General features: G+C 46.0%; 1 protein-coding gene across 4 annotated transcripts in view; it reads right to left on the reverse strand.

Annotated features, from left to right (window-relative positions):
- Window positions 1-18,412, reverse strand: part of DCC (DCC netrin 1 receptor) — a 994,271-nt gene that overhangs the window by 283,644 nt on the left and 692,215 nt on the right. For all 4 annotated transcript variants that reach the window (XM_075932654.1, XM_075932653.1, XM_075932652.1 and 1 more), the window contains exon 8: window positions 14,881-15,037. In XM_075932654.1, the coding sequence (XP_075788769.1) occupies window positions 14,881-15,037 (157 nt within the window). The remainder of the gene's footprint in view (window positions 1-14,880; window positions 15,038-18,412) is intronic.

The raw sequence follows: 18,412 nt of genomic DNA on the forward strand, positions 1-18,412 counted from the left end.
CAGTGCTGCATGGAGCCCAGGATAAGCTGGAGTCCCCAGCTGACTGCAGGCTCCACACAGTGCTGCCCCCTGGAAGCGCCACAGAGGCATTTCCAAGGGGCAGCGCATTAGGAGTCTGGGATCAGCTGGGGAATCCAGCTAAGCCCTGGCTCTGCTGTTGTAAAGCCCCTTTGAAGTGCTGCTCTGGTGCTTCAAAGGGGCTATGCAACAGTGGAGCCGGGGATCAGCTGTGGACTGCAGCTGATCCCCAGCTCTGCTTGCTCTGCCCCATTGAAGCACCTGAGTGGCACTTCAAAGTGGCAGCGCAACATTAATGCCTGTGATTAATGCATTCAAAAAATTAACGCGGTAATCCTGTCCTGCGTTAATCACAGGCATTAATGCAGATCAATTGACAGCCCTAACAATTATCAAAAGCACATTTATGATTGAGGCGCCTAAGACCCATTGACTTTCAGTGAAACATAGGAGTAAGTAGTATTTATGATTTTCATTCTTGTAGCACATAGGAGCATCAGTCACAGTACTAGCTGCTAACAATCTGGGTAGGTTCCTGAGTAAGTCATTTCTGTAAATGGGATATGTCTACTTGGAAAAGTTTTACAGATGACATAGAAATAGTTATCTTAAGTCTTGTTCTACGCTGAGTAGTCTAAAAGCAACTCTTTTTAGTAAGCTTACTTCACTCGGGAAGAGGTTTAAACTAAACCACACAGAGGGTACGTCCAGATTACACGCCTTTTTTAACAGATATTTTCGAAAAAGCCTCTTTTGAAAAAGAGCATTTAGATTGCACAAAGCGGATTGAAAAATCAATCTGCTTTTTCTAAAAAGAAAAAGGGAACCTGGAAGCACTTCTGTCAGGGCATGGGGGCAGCCTTTACTTCCGGGTCTTGCTGCATGCTCTTTGCAGAGATACGTGCTTAAAGGGATCCTCCTGACCAGCCGTTGCTCTGCTCCTGCAGCTGGCTTGCCTACCTCCTAGAGGGACTGCAAAGCTTCTACAGGGCTTGCTTTGAGTGCCCTGCTTTCTCAGACACCACACCATTTTTTGTCCTGCTTGTGTTTTGTACTTTGAATTGTTTTTTTGCCATAGAGCCGGAGCTGCCCCTGGGCAGGCGATGGCCCCACACTATGGCTGTGTCTAGACTACATGCCTCTGTCGTCAGAGGCATGTAGATTAGACACATAGGCAAAGGCAAATGAAGCCGCGATTTAAATGATCGTGGCTTCATTTAAATTTACATGGCTGCCGCGCTGAGCCGACAAACAGCTGATCAGCTGTTTGTCCACTCAGTGCGCTAGTCTGGATGCTCCCCATCCGACATCAAAGCCCTTTGTCGGCAGCCCCATTATTCCTCGTGGGACGAGGTTTATCGGGGCTGCCGACAAAGGGCTTTGATGTCAGCAGGGGAGCGTCCAGACTAGCGTGCTGAGCGGTCAAACAGCTGATCAGCTGTTTGTCGGCTCAGCGCAGCAGCCATGTAAATTTAAATGAAGCCGCGATCATTTAAATCGCGGCTTCATTTGCCTTTGTCAAAAAATCAAATCTACATGGCTCCGTTGACGGAGCCATGTAGTTTAGACATACCCCATGATGTTGGAAGTTCTGCTACATCTTGTAGCCAGACAGCCCCCTCATCTCAAAGAATCTTGCTTGCCCTCTGAGATGTCTGTATACAGGGCAGAGAAGGAACAATAAGAAAATCAGCATAGCCATTAAGCTTTGATCTGCTTTGATGCGAGACCAGGATATGCGAGTTTCTCTGACTCTAGTAACGATTAAGGAAATAAACTGAGCTCGAGGCTGCAAGAAGTGCCCGGCTGGCACCCATGTTGATTCGAACACACACAGTCCCTGGGAGAGGAATTTCCCACTGAGAAAAAGAATGTCCAGTACTTCCAATTTAATCCTCTCAACTCTCTCTTACAAGTGTAAATTAAGTTCACAACTCCCTTGTAAGAGCTGGTCTCACAAAAGACAGACCAGCACCATTTGGCATTACAGATAAGAAAGAGAAAATACGTGACCCAACGGGTATATAAGGTGGTACAGCAGCACACTCTCTTTTGAGTGTCAATCTGCCCTCTCTCTGCTGGTCGGGTTAGGTGTTTGACCTCCCGAGGTTCCACGGGGACGCCCACCTCATATTTTCATCTTTCCGAGGAATTGAGGGCCCAATCCTGGCCTGACACGCTGGGATCGAGTGACGCAGAAGGGGGTAAAAATTGTACCTGTATGTGTCCTTTTGTTATAGTGCATGCATAGAATAGAGCTCTTTAAAGATTAAGCTGTCATTTGGTACTATTATTTTCTATTTCCTATCTTTATCTTCTTTGTAACCATATCTATATCTATATCTATAGATATAGATATAGATATAGATATAGATATTTGTCAGCATTTAAGAAATAGAAAATATCCATTGCAACCATATGATTTATAAGCTTCCTCAATAAACCTGTAAATGTTTAAGTTTTAACCTGACTCCTTCAGTTGCTGTAACAGAACCAGGCACAATTTAAAAAGAACTTCAGCCGGTCATTAGGGACAGTATAGGAAGAGCTTGGGCGTTTGGATTTGTGTCACACCCAGGTGACAAAATCCGTTGGGGGCACTTCTCAGCCTCCCCGAGGCTGCCCGCTGCAAAGGAATCACAGATTCTAGCAGCTAAAATCTGAAGTGTAATAAGCTCTTTCTGTACACTTATTGGGGCGCCCATCAACCTCTTCCAGGTTGCCCACTGCAAGGGACCCCGGTCTCAGCAGTTGAAGTCTCGGGTGTATAGTATACACACACACACCACTCAATGCCCTGACAGTCGGCTGACACATCTTCATGAGACAATCATGATGCTTGTGGCAGAGCTGGATTCAGAGCCCAGTTTTGAGCCCCTCACTCGGGCTGCAGCCCCACTGCCCTTGCCACCAAACTTATTCCTGCAGAGATGAGTTTGGAGGCTGGACACCAGTTCAGACTGGTGGGACCGGCTTGTTATGGAGCAGCAGGATGATGAGGCTTGGCTCTGAAACTTCTGTATACAGAAGTCCGCCTTCCAGGAGCTGTGTGCCTGGCTTGCCCCTGCCCTACAATGCTAGGACACCCACTTGCGGCCCACCATCCCCCTGGAGAAGTGGGTTACTATTTTTTTTCTGGAAGCTGGCCACCTCTGACAGCTACCACTCCATGAGACACCTGTTTGGCGTGGGGAGGACTACTGTTGGGGCCGTCTTGATGGAGGTAAGTCACTCTCTAGGGACAGTCCATGAGGGGGCAGATCAGGTGAGCGGTCAGGACCAGGCAAAGGGAAAGGGTTATGGGTGGCAGTGATAGAAGCCCTCCTGGCCTCACCCTGCTGTGGTGTGGGGGTGGACGGGAGGTTGTCTGAAGGGGGCTCTTGGGGTCTGGGAGGGATGGGGTGGGGGAGCACCACTCATCAGCTCAGGCAACTCCTCTAATCTCCTGTTATGTGTGTTTCTATTTGTCCCTTTCTTCAGATGGTGACGGTCATCAATTCATAGCTGCTTCACAGGACTGTCCACCTCGAGACCATCGTGGACAGATTTGTGGGGCTAGGATTTCCGAACTGCGATGGAGCACTCAACGAGATGCACATCCCAACCCGTGCGCCACCCCATCAAAAGCAGCCCCGTATATTAACAGAAAGGGCTACTCTTCCATGGTGCTGCAGGCCCTGGTTGACTACCAGGGACAATTCACAGATATTTGTGTCGGGTGGTCAGGTCAGGCACACGATGCCTGCATGTTCCAGAACTCATACCTGTACCACAGGCTGCAGACTGGGAAATTCTTTCAGGAGAAAAACTTTGCACTGGGGGATGTGCAGATGCCTATGTGCATCATGGCCAATGCAGTGTACCCCCTTATACCCTGGCTCATTAAGCTGTTCATTGGACACCTGGAAGAGAGCAGGGAACTGTTTAACTCCCACCTGAATCGGGCTTGCTTGCAGGTAGAATGTGCCTTTGGCTGTCTGAAGGGCAGATTTAGATTCCTGCTCACTCTGCTGGACATGGAGGAATGCAACATCCCCGAAGTGGTTGCTGCCTGTTGTGTACTGCACAACCTAATGGAGAGGAGATGGGAGGCCTTCCTCCCAGGATTGGGGACATGAGCTGATGTGGAGGGGAGGCAGTTTGAGCAGCCCCGGACAACTGCCATCTACCAAGCCCACCAGTCAGGACTGCACATTCAGGAACCCCTGAGGGAGAAATTCTCGCAAGGAGCCCAATGAGTTTCCCCAGGGCCTTCCAAATGTGGTTTTCCCCATCCCCCCAGTGCCTTCCCCCCAAAACCCCTCCCTGTCCCACATTGCACACATTCACAGAAAACGGAGGCAGGTGTTCTTGACAATATGTGTACAGTTTATTGCACTGTTGATTGTCCCAAAACCTATACAACTGTTTTGTAAAGAAAAAACAACTTTTGGTTAACAAAGTGAAGTGCTTCTCTTACTGACTCTCACAGGTGGGAAGGGGGATATAAACCTGAGAGGGAAAAGGGCTGACGGTGCTGCCTGGATGAAGAGCCCCTGCCACTTTGGCTGTGGGGGCCTGCTTGGAGATGGCTGTGCATGCAGGCTGGGACAGTAAGGGGCTGGGCAGAAGGTGGGGCTGCACCTGGGTCTGGGATGGAAGGAGGTGAGGTGGGGGCAGGGGATAAGGAAGGGGCAGGCTGAGCAGGAGGAGCAGGAACAGGCACAGGACTGGGGAAGTGATGCATTAACAGGTGTGTTGTGAGCAAGACACAAGAAGTCATTCTTCTGCTCTACTCTGCGCTGGTTAGGCCTCAGTTGGAGTATTGTGTCCAATTCTGGACACCGCATTTCAAGAAAGATGTGGAGAAATTAGAGAGAAGAGTCCAGAGAAGATCAACAAGAATGATTAAAGGTCTAGAGAACATGACCTATGAAGGAAGGATGAAAGAACTGGGTTTGTTTAGTTTGGAAAAGAGAAGATTGAGGGGGGACATGATAGCAGTTTTCAGATATCTAAAAGGGTGTCATAAGGAGGAGGGAGAAAACTTGTTCATCTTGGCCTCTGAGGATTGAACAAGAAGCAATGGGCTTAAACTACAGCAAGGGAGGTTTAGGTTGGACGTTAGGAAAAAGTTCCTAACTGTCAGGGTGGTTAAACACTGGAATAAACTGCCCAGGGAGGGTGTGGAATCTCCATCTGTGGAGATATTTATGAATAGGTTAGATAAATGTCTATTAGGAATGGTCTAGACAATACTGAGTCCTGCCATGAGGGCAGGGGACTGGACTCAATGACCTCTCGAGGTCCCTTCCAGTCCTAGTATTCTATGATTCTATAAAGGCCATTGCCTCCCAGATAGCAGCGCAAAATGTAGTGTGCTGCTGGACAAATGCATCCAGCAAGAGACTGCGCCACTCTGCTTCTGCCTGCATCCTCTGTGTAAATGTGTCCTGCATCCCTTGCAGGACCGACATGTGCAGGCGCACCAGGTCCAAATATATCCAGTGCTGACAGGTTCCCTGCAGCTGTCTGGGTGGTGAGACAGGTGTGGTACTCACCTCCTGGATAGCTGGTCCGGCTGTGGGGGAAAAATAGGGAAAAGTAATCACTCATGCATGCTCACACTTTCCCTGAGAGGGCATGTCCTCCTTCTCAGCAGTCATTGCCTGTCCTAGGATCAGGGGATGCTCATGTGGTCTCAGCAAGGCATGGTGTGGCCTGGTCAGCAGCCACGGCCTCTCTGCAGCCCAGAAGGTGTTCAGGCCACCATCTTGTCCTCCCCCCCTCCACACACACACCATGGCCAAGCAACACAGACAAGTGTCAGGCCACAGTTGGGGTTCCCACAGGTTGCTGAGAGTCCTGAAGCTGTGTGGAAATTTGAGGGTCACCAACCCATGCCTGCACCTGGCATCAATGTCTGCAGGAGCAGGTAGTGCCTCTCACCCATGAGGGTACAGGGGTAGGACAGCCCTCCCTGTGGTCAGCCATGTGTGAGGCCCCCCAGGCTGTGATCAGCATGACACCGTCACAGTACTGCACCACTTTGCTCCCGCCTCCCCTGCCCTGTGTGTGTTGGATCCTCACAGCACTCACCTGATGTTCCCTCCCCGGTGTCCGAAGCTGTCTGGAAGGCCCCCTACGTCTCGGGGACCAGCTCCAGGGTGAGGTCTCGGGGACCAGCTCCTGGTGTCTTCCTCCTCCTCCTCTTGGAGCTGCTGGTCCTGTGGGGTGTCATCCTGGAGCTGCAGCTGCTGCTGCACAGGTGTCTCCATCCCGGACTCCACAACCTTCTCTGGAGACAGGGGTTCCCCTGCCCCCAGGATCCAGTCCATAATATGCTCAGCACTGTGGTGCTTCCCCAGAGTGGGAGCTGCGCTCACAGGCCCTAACATACCCCTGCCGCAGCTCCTTCACTTTGGCTATGACCTAGTCTAGAGTGCGGGGTGGGAGGCCTTCCTTAGCAAGACCATCAGCCATTCTGGCTTAAATGTCCGCATTCCTCCTCCTGGACTGCAGGGCCTGAAAAGACTCCTCCTCAGACCAGAGCTCCAAGAGGGCTATGAGCTCAGGATCAGACCAGGAGGGTGCCCAGCATTTGGTGCCCCTGGCTTGCTGCGGGGATGTATCCCTGGAAGGGCCAGGGAGGATCTCGGGGGGCTTGTCCCTGGGACATGGCTCTGAGTGGCCCTACCAGGAAGAGCTGAGTAGTCAGGGTCCTGCTTGGAGCTGGCTTGCTGCCACAATGCTACTCTTGGGTGCCTGTGCCTTTAAAAGATAGCTACAGGCAGGAACAATAGAGGTGAAAGGTCTGACAGGAGTATCCACCAGAGCTTCTTCCTGGAGGCCTTTATTTTCGAAATAAATTCTTCCCAGAGTCCACATATACCTTTTTTCGACAGATCTGTCGAAAAATAGCATTCTTCTTCGTAAAACGAGGTTTACCGCCGTGGACAAAACTGCTGCATTCTTTCGATTTACTGTCGACAGAACACGGCGGCAGTCTAGACGCAGGTAAAGATTTTTTGAAAAAAGGCCATTTTTTTTCTAAAAAATCCCTGGACACACCCTAACTAGTGCCAGTATATACTTGTATAACAATATCCTTTTAAATGTACCGTCCAGTTTACACTGAACAAAGTTTACACTGAACAGTCACTCTGGCACTGCTGAAAACTTTACCCTTATTTTTAAAAGTGTGACATGGTATTTTAATAGAAAACATAAACAGTAGCATCTACTAACAGATGTTTACCATTCCTTCTGATCACTTGTGACTTTGAATCATGTTTTTTTTCCCCTTTAAATAACTGTCTTTGTTAGCAAATAGTTGAAAGCATTATATCTAAACCAATCTATTCCTTAGTTTAGATACAGGCATTTTCTATGGTCTTTATTTATTTACTAATAAATTTACATTTGTATTATCAGGGCTAGACAGACCTCTGTTTCTACTCGCCCGTGGCGAGTAAATTTCAGCTGGTCACTCCGTGTGCCCCATTCACCGGCGCTGCGCACATGCATGGTGCGGAGCTGGCGAGTAGCTCTCGCTGCAGTTTGTCGAGCCCTGTCTATTATCATGCTTATAGGGAAAAACCAACAGCCACCAATCTTGCTCTTTACCATTAAGTGCTTTTCTTATGAACAAGCAAATTTATTTCAGTGTTTGACCCCTTGAAAACTTCAGAGGGGGAGCTGAGTTAGTCTGAAACAGAAAAAACTTAAAAAACAACTAAGGGTATGTCTACACTACAACGTTAATTCGAACTAACTTAGTTCGAATTAATTAATTCGAACTAAGCTAATTCGAACTAACGGATCCAGACTAAAAAACTAGTTCGAATTAGCGTTTTGCTAATTCGAACTAGCATGTCCACATTGAGTGGACCCTGAACCGGGCTTAAGGATGGCCTGAAGCAGTGCCGGCAGGGCATCGGAGAAGAACTTAGAGCGTGGAGATGCTGACTCAGGCTAGCCGAGGGCTGTGCTTAAAGGGTCCCGCCCTCCACCCCGGACAGACAGTTCTCAGGGGTGCCCTGCTTGCAAAGCAGTCCTGCCTTGGAGTGCCCGGACTACCCACACTGGGCACATCACACCACTCGGCCATCAGCCCGGTTGCACTTGCCGCAGGCTGCCATCTGGGGAGAGGGGGCAATTGGGGGGCTGCAGGAGAGCTTCCACCCCCAGAAGCCCGCAGAGCCAGCCCAGTCCTCCCCATTGGGGGCTCGTACCCCATTCCTCCCTCACCTCCTTCCACTTACCCTTCCCTAGCCCCTCTTCTTGATGTACAAAATAAAGATAACGTGTCTTCCAAAGTGGAATCTGTCTTTATTGAACAAAACTGGGGGGGTATGTCTACACTACCCCACTAGTTCGAACAAGCGGGGTAATGTAGGCATACCACTCTTGCAAATGAAGCCCGGGATTTGAATTTCCCGGGCTTCATTTGCATAAGCGGGGAGCCGCCATTTTTAAAACCCCGCTGGTTCGAACCCCGTGCAGTGCGGCTACACGGGGCTCGAACTAGGTAGTTCGGACTAGGCTTCCTATTCTGAACTACCAGTGTACCGGTGTACGAGGTGTACCGGTAGTTCGGAATAGGAAGCCTAGTCCGAACTACCTAGTTCGAGCCCTGTGTAGCCGCGCTGTACGGGGTTCGAACCAGCGAGGTTTTAAAAATGGCGGCTCCCTGCTTATGCAAATGAAGCCCGGGAAATTCAAATCCTGGGCTTCATTTGCAAGTGCGGTATGCCAACATTACCCTCCTAGTTCGAACTAGGAGGGTAGTGTAGACATACCCGGGGAGACTGGGAAAAGGAGGTGGGAGCGGGGAAGAGAGACGGGGGGAGAGGGGAGGGCAACTAAAATGATCAGGGGTTGGGAACAGATCCCATATGAAGAGATGCTAAAGAGACTGGGACTTTTCAGCTTAGAAAAGAGGAGACGGAGAGGGGACAGGATAGAGGTCTCTAAAAGCATGAGTGGGGTGGAGAGGGTGCATACAGAAAAGTTCTTCATTAGTTCCCATAAAGAAGGACTAGAGGACACCAAAGGAAAGGAATGGGTAGCAGGCTTCAAACTAGTAACAGAAAGTTGTTCTTCACAAAGCAAAGAGTCAACCTGTGGAACTCCTTGCTGCAGGAGGCTGTGAAGGCTAGAACTAGAACAGAGTTTAAAGAGAAGTGAGATAAAGTTATGGAGGTTGGGTCCATGGAGTGGTATTAGCCAGGGGGTAGGAGTGGTGTCCCTGCCCAAAGTTTGTGGAAGGCTGGAGAGGGATGGCACAAGACAAATGGCTTGGTCACTGTCTTTGGTCCATCCCCTCCAGGGTCCCTAGGGTGGGCCACTGTCGGCAGACAGGCTACTGGGCTAGATGGACCTTTGGTCTGACCCAGTATGGCCATTCTAAGCTTAGGGCTCAGGGTCGGGGATCATAGTGGACCACCTTGATTTTCATGCACACCTGCTCCTGGGTGGCCAGGCTGGCAGCTCTCCTGCCCTAGATGGCCACTTTCCTGTGCCTAGTGCGGAGGTCGTGGACGAGGTCCACGATGTCTGCACTAGACCAGGCGGGTGCCCACCTCTTGCAGTCCCGGGCAAGCTCCCAGGAGCCACCAACCTGGTCCCGGGAAGAGGGGGTGGGCTGGGGGGCATCGGGTGGCTGGCTCGAGCCGTGCCAGGTGCAGGGTCTGCTGGCTGGGTGCTGGCAGGCTTGCACCTGCCACGGGCACCGTAGCCAGCCCGTGCCCCTTTAAGGGCTCCGGGGCCGGGAGGGGGGCAGAAGAGTTTCCCTGGTGTTGGCCAGAGTGGCCACCAGGGAAACCTGGGGAGGGCTAGCCTCCCACTAGTTCGAATTAAGGGGCTACACACTTAATTCGAACTAGCTTGTTCGAACTAGGCTTAATCCTCGTAAAATGAGGTTTTCCTAGTTCGAACTAAGCGCTCCGTTAGTTCGATTTAAATTCGAACTAACGGAGCGCTAGTGTAGCACCTATGAAAGTTAGTTCGAACTAACGGACGTTAGTTCGAACTAACTTTGTAGTGTAGACATACCCTAATAGTCTAATAGCACCTTAAAAACTAACAAAACAAATAGATGGTATCATGAGCTTTCATGGGTGCAACCCACTTCTTCACATGACTGGAATATTAAAAGTCCAGATCCAAGAATAAATAAGGGAAGGGGGTGAGGAGGGAAAAAAAAGAGAGAGAAAAGAGGCAGATAAGAACAATTAGCATCTCCACTGGTTGGTTGGTTGGTTAAGTCATTAGGATGTGAAAGGTTGTGTGCCAGCCAGCTGATGTCCCTGTTATTCCATTTGCATAAGAATTAAACTTGTAAATGAAGGCCATCAAAAGTACACAAAAGGTGAGAATATAGGGATACATGATTTTACTTCCCAAGGAGTTTCTCTTTGCCAGTGTTGAATCAGGGAAGCTCTCTCGTTCAAATTTCAGTACCATTTTAAATAAACTTCTCCTTGTTGTCTGGTAAGGAAAGACATCCTTGAAAGGAATCCAGCTTTTTTTCAGCAATCTGCTGTTTATTATCTCAAGTTCAAAAACTTGCCTGGCTCTTTAGTATCCAGTAACAGTATTATGCAATGCAAGAGTGCTGATGGGGAAGGTTTAAAATTTACTTACTGGGGAAAGTTGGAGTAGCAGTGAGGAAAGTGTACAATCTGTGGAAACTTGGTTCTCAATCTATTTCTCAAACTTATAAAATGGATGTCACCCAGTAGTTATTGTACAGCTTTAGTTTGGCTCTGAAGATGTATGATGATATGGACTTATACACATCCCTAGCATTACCAGTACTGTCAATCGTCAAGCAAATTACTGTTATTCTCAAACACTGGGAAGAGCTTCTTATTCTAGAGTTACAGTAATTTGCTTGACAATTTCTTTGCATGCCCGAGGTTAATGTCATATCCACTACTTTTGTAAAGAGAAAAATAGCTCTTCTGTAAAAATAATGTATAAACAATAAATGACTCAGTAGTCTATGCAGGCGCTTAAAGTAAAACAGCATACATTTTGCTCAGCCTCACAGGCTTAAAGTTCAGAAGACCAGAGGCATTTCTCACCATGGCTAAACTGTGAAATGTAGTTTTTAAGAAAGTTTTCAATTACAATTGGCATTTTTAAGCTACAGGCTGTCAACTTGCTAAAAAGATTTTTGTTTTATATTGGAAGCATAACCTTTGCAAGTGAAACAAAAGACAGTACTATGCAAGTGAGTGTTAGCAACTTCCATATCTACATTAGGTCTGGATTCTGATATCCTCATGCATACTACCTTATTCAGTGAATAGTGCTACTGAAATTAAATGGGAGAAAATATTCAACCACTGTAAGGGAATTGGAGGTTGCCCTTAATATACAGATATAGACACGGATATATCTTGCAGTCTTAAAATAATAATAGTTCTATATAAATGTTCCATATTTAAATACGGAAGTAGTCTTTTGACAGTTGGGCTGATATCAGCCATTGTTGAAAACAGGATTCTAGGCTAGACAGACTAGTGATCTGATTCAGTATGGCAATTCCTAGACTATCATTAAAGCAGATGAAAAATCATTGTAATAATGCTTTGCACTGTTACAATCCTCAAATCTCAAAGCATGGAATTTTTCATGTGTGATATGGGAGGTATTATCATCCCTGGCTTAGGATACTACAGCACAAATGTTGACATTCATACTTTTAAGAACGGCCACTTATTTCACCACATAAATTGTTGGGTGCCCAAATTGAGGTAGCTAATGGATAAGGCTACAATTTAGCCATAGGTATTTTTAGTGAAAAGGGGACAGAGCATGGACAATAAATAAAAATGAATGTCCATGACTTATACTGTAAATACCACTGACTAAATGGCTGCTGTAGGAGGCACCTATGGGGGCTGCTGATGGAGGGGCAGAGCCTGACACAGCACCAGCTGCTGGAGGCCGCCGGAGCAATATGGCTGGCAAAGGGGCTGCTTCAGCAGCAGCCAGTGTGGCTAGCTACAGGGCCAGCTGTTTGAATGGCCCTGGAGTCAGCCACACTTGATCTGGAACAGTAGTCACAGTAGTCCATTTCTGAACCCCCCTGAGGGGGAGTTAGAGGCAGCCTCCCCCCAAGTTGAGAATGGGCCACCCGGCTCTACTGACAAGGATAACTATTGCAGCTTTCTTTTTTTCCACCCCTATCCAGTGTTCCCCTACTTGTCATGGGCTGAAAGTATCCTGCCCTGTGAGGTGAAGATGCTGGTACTGAATTCTATCTACTGGTAGCCAACAGCACAAACAGAGACTGTTACCTCAGTATCCTAGCACCGAGGAAGCACCATTTAGAAATGGTTCAACTTTACTGCTAGGTTGGTCTTTCCTCAAGCACCTATCTCTTCAAAAGTCTGCTGAGCCCCAGCTGCCTTAATGTCTGAAATCAGTGCTGGTTTGACCTGGTGGCTGAGAGAACCATAGTACATAGTACACTCGGTAGACTGTGCTGTAACTGAAACCAATGGATTTGAAAATGTAGAAAAACATCCAAAATATTTATAATAAATATAATGGTTATTCCATTGTTTACCAGTGCAATGAAAAGTATGATTAATCACAACCCTTTTAAATCACACAATTCATTGTGCTTAGATTTTTAATTGTTTGACAGCCCTATTAATATGTTATCTTCACAACACAATGTTACAGGTAAGTCTGTGGCAGACATATGAATAAAACTCTACAATCCTGGTTCCCAGGGCTGTGCTTTCAACATATGACTATAATTCCTCTTCAACTTTATAGACACTCCACAGGGCTCCCACAAATGACATCATGTTTCAGGAAGATGGCTGCCTCTAGCACTAGCCTTCGAAATGCCAACTTAATTAAAGAGGTTTCTGGAAAAAAATACATTTTCAACCTTTAATCATAAAAAGACATCCTGTGGGCATTATGTACTTGCAGGGTGTTCTGCTGAGCAAGGCGGGTGCAGTTTTCTATTAAAGAGAATGGTTTGACTCTTATGAGAATTTAGGCCATAAATGTAACTTTTTATTTGTTCTGAGCGGTGCAAAGTGGTGTTTTTTCTAAAAAAAAAAACATGTACAATTTGAACCTGTATAAACCAGAACTCTCTGGTCCGCCAGCATCCACTGACCAGCTCTACCCAGGCCAGAATCTACAGCAGGGGCAGCAGACTGGCCTGGGCTGGCAATCCAAGCAAAGCTGGTGGACAGGACCCCAGACGGATGGAAGCAAGGCTGGCAACCCAGCTTTTAATGTAAAACAAAAAACAGAGCCACTCCAGGGGACTGGCATCCGAGGGAGGAGGGATGCAGTTGGGGCTGGGGGTGGAGCCTGGAATTTACCTTCCTTGGTCTGGCAAATTCCCTTGTTTGGGATCTGTCAGGTTCCAAGGTGCTTGACAAGGGAGGTCCAACCTGTATATTATAGCATCATCAAATATCACATATAATGATAGAGATCAAAGGCCTAACCCTGCAGCTTTTGCACACGCTAATCTCCAAGATTGTCCTTTGGTAACACTGTATTAATTATTATTTATTACTAAAAGTATTATTGTAGGATCTATAATCCCTAGTCATGTATCAGGGCCTCCTTGAGCTAGGCACTTCACAAACATAGAAAACAAACACCATCCCTGGTCCAAAAGGCTTACAATATAAGACAAGAGACAATAGATGGATATGGACAGACAGGAAAGTACAAGTAAACAACGAGAGAATAGGAGTGGGCCCTTGATAGCTAAGCATATACTTCACTGTGGATCAGGTATAGTCGTCAAAACAACAAGGCTGACCCAAAAAATCTCTCTCTGCAGATGCTGCTCCACTTTAGAAATTGAGAATAAATTGGAAAGAAAGGTTTTTTGGGGAAATAACTACACAGAATGATCCTGGGGTTCCCAGTTTATTAGTTCTCAGTGATTCCATTGCAAATCCATTTACTTCTAGCTTTCATTCCAATTCCCCCTCAGACTCTGTGTTCTGTCTGGCTCATACAAGAGCACCAACAGCCATCACACAGTTGAGGTGTCTTACAAGTACAGCAAAGTGAAAGTGGCAGAATGAACTCCATCTGGATTATGGACAATTATGTGAAAAAAATGGGAAAATCCAACTTAACTCTCTGACCTCAGGTTGATTTTCCCTGGTAGAAAAACAAAACTAAACTAAAAGTGTATATATTGTGACCATTAGACAGGGAAACATGGGAGCACCAACAAACAAGATTACCACAACCCCTCTTATTACAGAATAACTTTTCAATCTATACCTATAAATACTTATGAAGCAATCTCAAACACAAAACTCTACTATTAACATCTCACTTCCCACCTGAAATACCTGTACCACTCTTGCACCCATCCTTGTTATCTCATTTTATACCGCTGCTGAATGAGACATTGGCTTTGTGCTACATCAATCCTCCTTTATCGCTTAAGATAAAGCTCACCAAATTTAATTTCACTTGTGATTTTAACAGAATTTGAACCAGTGTCTCCAGAAGGAATGAAAAGTAAATGTACTAATCTACTAGCCACATATTCAGACAAGAAATTAGGATGATAAAGTTGTTACAAGTAAATTGGGATTGTATAAACTGCAATGAATATCCTGCCATTCTAGACACAGAGACTCTGATATCAAAGAACTAAGCATGGTCTATGACCTTAGATAAATTACAATAAATAGATTGCCATGGGAAATGATTGTGTCTTTATACTGGCTATTATTGTGATATATTGTGTCCAAAAACATAAGAATAGTTTGTGAGATGATATTAAAACCTTGTGCAGCTTTAGGAATATGAGCCTTCTACTAACAGTAGTGGACTGGCTAAGCTGACTTAGCCATTGGCACTTACCTGTTGACGTTCTCCCTGGAGAAGTAAACAGTGTATGCCAGGATATTCCCTTTCACTTCTGCCGGTGGACGCCAGCTGAGACGGACAAATCGACTGGAGACCAAAACAGGGACCACATCTCGGGGAGCAGAGGGAAGGACACTGGAACTTGGGATAGCTGAAGGGGAAGGAGAGGAATCAGTCAGAGAGGTTGGTGGAACAAGGGTTTCAGGGCTGGTGGGAAGCACTGTAGTTGGCACAACTGATGCATTAGAAAACAAAAGGCCAAGATGAAATGGAAGTTTGTGAATAAAATGAATGGGAAGAGGGGGGGGGGGGGGAAAGAGAAAATTGACAGTAAAGCCACATTTGAAAAATACAACATTCTGAGCAGGCAACAAACCACAATGTTCAACGTCAACAAGCATAGGACTAAAATGTCTATGTTAGGTGAGCTCCTGTCCTGCTAATATTTGGAGCTTCTCTCATACATATATAATCAGAAAACACTCATAAAATTGCATTAAAAGTGAAAAAAACCAACAAATAATCTGGGAGCACTTTATAGACTAACAAAACATGTACATGGTATCATGAGCTTTCATGGGCATGGCCCAGGTCTTCAGATGACTGCCTGTGCCCATGAAAGCCCATGATATCATCTACATGTTTTGTTATTCTATAAAGTGCTACTAGATTCTTCGTTGTTTTTTCAGTTTACTTGTATAGACTAATTTGGCTACCCCCTGAAGCTTCCAAAAATTGCATTGTTCATGCACCGACTTCTAGTTTTCTGAGAAATTTTTTTTAGCAACTCTTAAAAATTCATTTTCCCTTTGAAACATGCATTTTGGACTGAGAAAGGCAGAAACTAAGAACTTTTCTACAAATTACTTGATGGGTGATTGCTCCCAAGTTCCAATACAATACAAAAAGAGAGAATGGAAACTCAGACTTCAATTTTAACATAAGTATATGTGAGTATCTGTTACTGAGTTAAAAAAAAAAGTCAAACAGCAGGTTTATTAACAGTAAAATGAGCAAATCACTAGGTCAAGTTTTCAGGTTGTGAAATTTACCAAAGTAGTTGTGAGTGTTGAACACAAAATGTTTGTTTGTTTGTTTTTAGGCTGCAGTTCCAGCTTCATAGTATTGTAGCATGCATACTCCATAACCAGCATGCATACTCCAAAATCATCTTTCTTCCTTTGTGACCTAATGTGAAGTCCAATGCTTACTCTCACTGACCCGTTGCTGTTACCATGGTCACAGATCCCTTCTCTGTCATCATGGAGATGCATAGCCTTCCATAGAATATCAGCATATTCTTATAACTCTTATGGTTGGTCCACTTTTCTGCTCAAGTGTCGAAAAGGTGTAAGTGGATTATGGAAGGCTCAGGTGTGGTGGGAAAGTGCTCCTGGTGAATAGTGCTAGGGACGGAGCTTTCTTGTGAGCATTTATTACTGGTTTGGTTGTGTTATTTTAAATAATATCAAATACTCACAGAGTAGCAGATGGGCACCTTTTATATGTTTGCAGAAACTCCAATAAGAAAAAAAATAAGTTGGCTCTCCATACTGTAATACATAAATCAGGAGCCTGATGCATGTTACTTAAAAATAGAACGTATCATTTCAAAACAGAAATTTGCCACTCTGAGTGCATCTCAAGAAATAGTGTTTTTTCCCCATAATTGCTCAGCTTTACTGGCCATGAAGCAATAATCCCTATGACCATCAGTAACCTCTTTTTATTTTTTGGTATGTGCTGTGAGTAGTGTTATAGACATTAACTTACACTGTGCTCATTAACAGTTATCTAAATGGCACATAAAGGGCGGCTTGATGGGTTCATAAAAATGCAACAAAAAAGTAATCTTCATTGAATATCAGATCAGCTAATGAGCTTATTTTCCTGTCCTCACTCTCAAATTCTAGAACCCTTGCTGTTAACAAGACATCCAAAATATGGTCACTTCATTTGACTATTTTCATCAGCAGAAATATTATTTTTTATTAAAGACAAAACTCAGTACAGTGGTTTCCATTAAAAAAAGTAGTAATATGGACAATTGTCCTCAGAGGAAGACTTGTGAGACCCATGGAGTTTCCATATGACATTCCTCATGCACCTACATGGTGGGAACAAAAGGCCATAGTCTTGACAGCTCTTGCTACCTGGGGTACATTTCATAATTATTATTATTGAGTATCAGTTCTGTGGTAGTTGCATTTCCTAGAAGTCCCAGTCCTGGATATGGCAGATTTGTGCTAGGAACTGTAAAAAATGTAGAACACAAAGTGCAATTCTCTCCTCTACTCTTAGGGTATGTCTACACTACAAAGTTAATTCGAACTAACAGCCATTAGTTCGAATTAACTTTAATAGACGCTACACATGCAAACTGCTAGTTCGAACTTAATTCGAACTATCAGAGCGCTTAATTCGAACTAGGTAAACCTCATTCTACGAGGACTAACACCTAGTTTGAATTAAGTAGTTTGAATTAAGGGCTGTGTAGCCACTTAATTCGAACTAGTGGGAGGCTAGCCCTTCCCAGCTTCCCCTGGTAGCCACTCTGGGCACAACCAGGGAAACTCTTCTGCCCTCCTCCCGGCCCCAGAGCCCTTAAAGGGGCATGGTGCCACGTGCAAGCCTGCCAGCACCCAGCCAGCAGACCCTGCACCACCCACTGCCACCCAGCCCTCCGCCTCTTCCCGGGACCAGGCTGGTCAGCTCCCAGGAGCCAGCCCAGGGCCGCAAGAGGTGGGTGCCCGCCTGGTCTAGTGCGGAGATCGTGGACCTCATCCAGGTTTGGGAGGAGGCCTCCAACGTCCACGACCTCCTCACTAAGCACAGGAAAATGGCTGTCTAGGGCAGGATAGCTGCCAGCCTGGCCACCAAAGGCCACATGCAAACCCAGGAGCAGGTTTGCATGAAAATCAAGTTGGTCCAGTGAGACCCCTGACCCTGAGTCCTGAGCTTAGAACATAAGAACATAAGAACAGCCGTACTGGGTCAGAACAAAGGTCCATCTAGCCCAGTAGCCTGTCTGCCGACAGCGGCCAACACTAGGTATCCTGGAGGGAATGAACCGAAGACAATGACCAAGTCATTTGTCTCATGCCATCCATCTCCATCCTTCCACAAACGGAGGCCAGGGTCACCATTTCTACCCCCTGGCTAATACCACTCCATGGATCTAACCTCCATGACTTTATCTAACTTCTCTTTAAACTCTTTTATCGTTCTAGCCTTCACAGCCTCCTGTGGCAAGGAGTTCCACAGATTGACTATTTGCTTTGTGAAGAAGAACTTTCTTTTATTAGTCTTAAGTCTGCTACCCATTAATTTCATTTGGTGTCCTCTAGTCCTTATATTATGGGAACTAATGAAGAACTTTTCTTTATGCACCCTCTCTACACACCACTCATGATTTTATAGACCTCTATCATATCCCCCCTCAGTCTCCTCTTTTCTAAGCTGAAAAGTCCCAGGTTCTTTAGCCTCTCTTCATATGGGACCTGTTCCAAACCCCTGATCATTTTAG

Source organism: Pelodiscus sinensis, chromosome 6 (genome assembly GCF_049634645.1).
Source record: "Pelodiscus sinensis isolate JC-2024 chromosome 6, ASM4963464v1, whole genome shotgun sequence".
Lineage (NCBI taxonomy): Eukaryota > Metazoa > Chordata > Testudines > Trionychidae > Pelodiscus > Pelodiscus sinensis.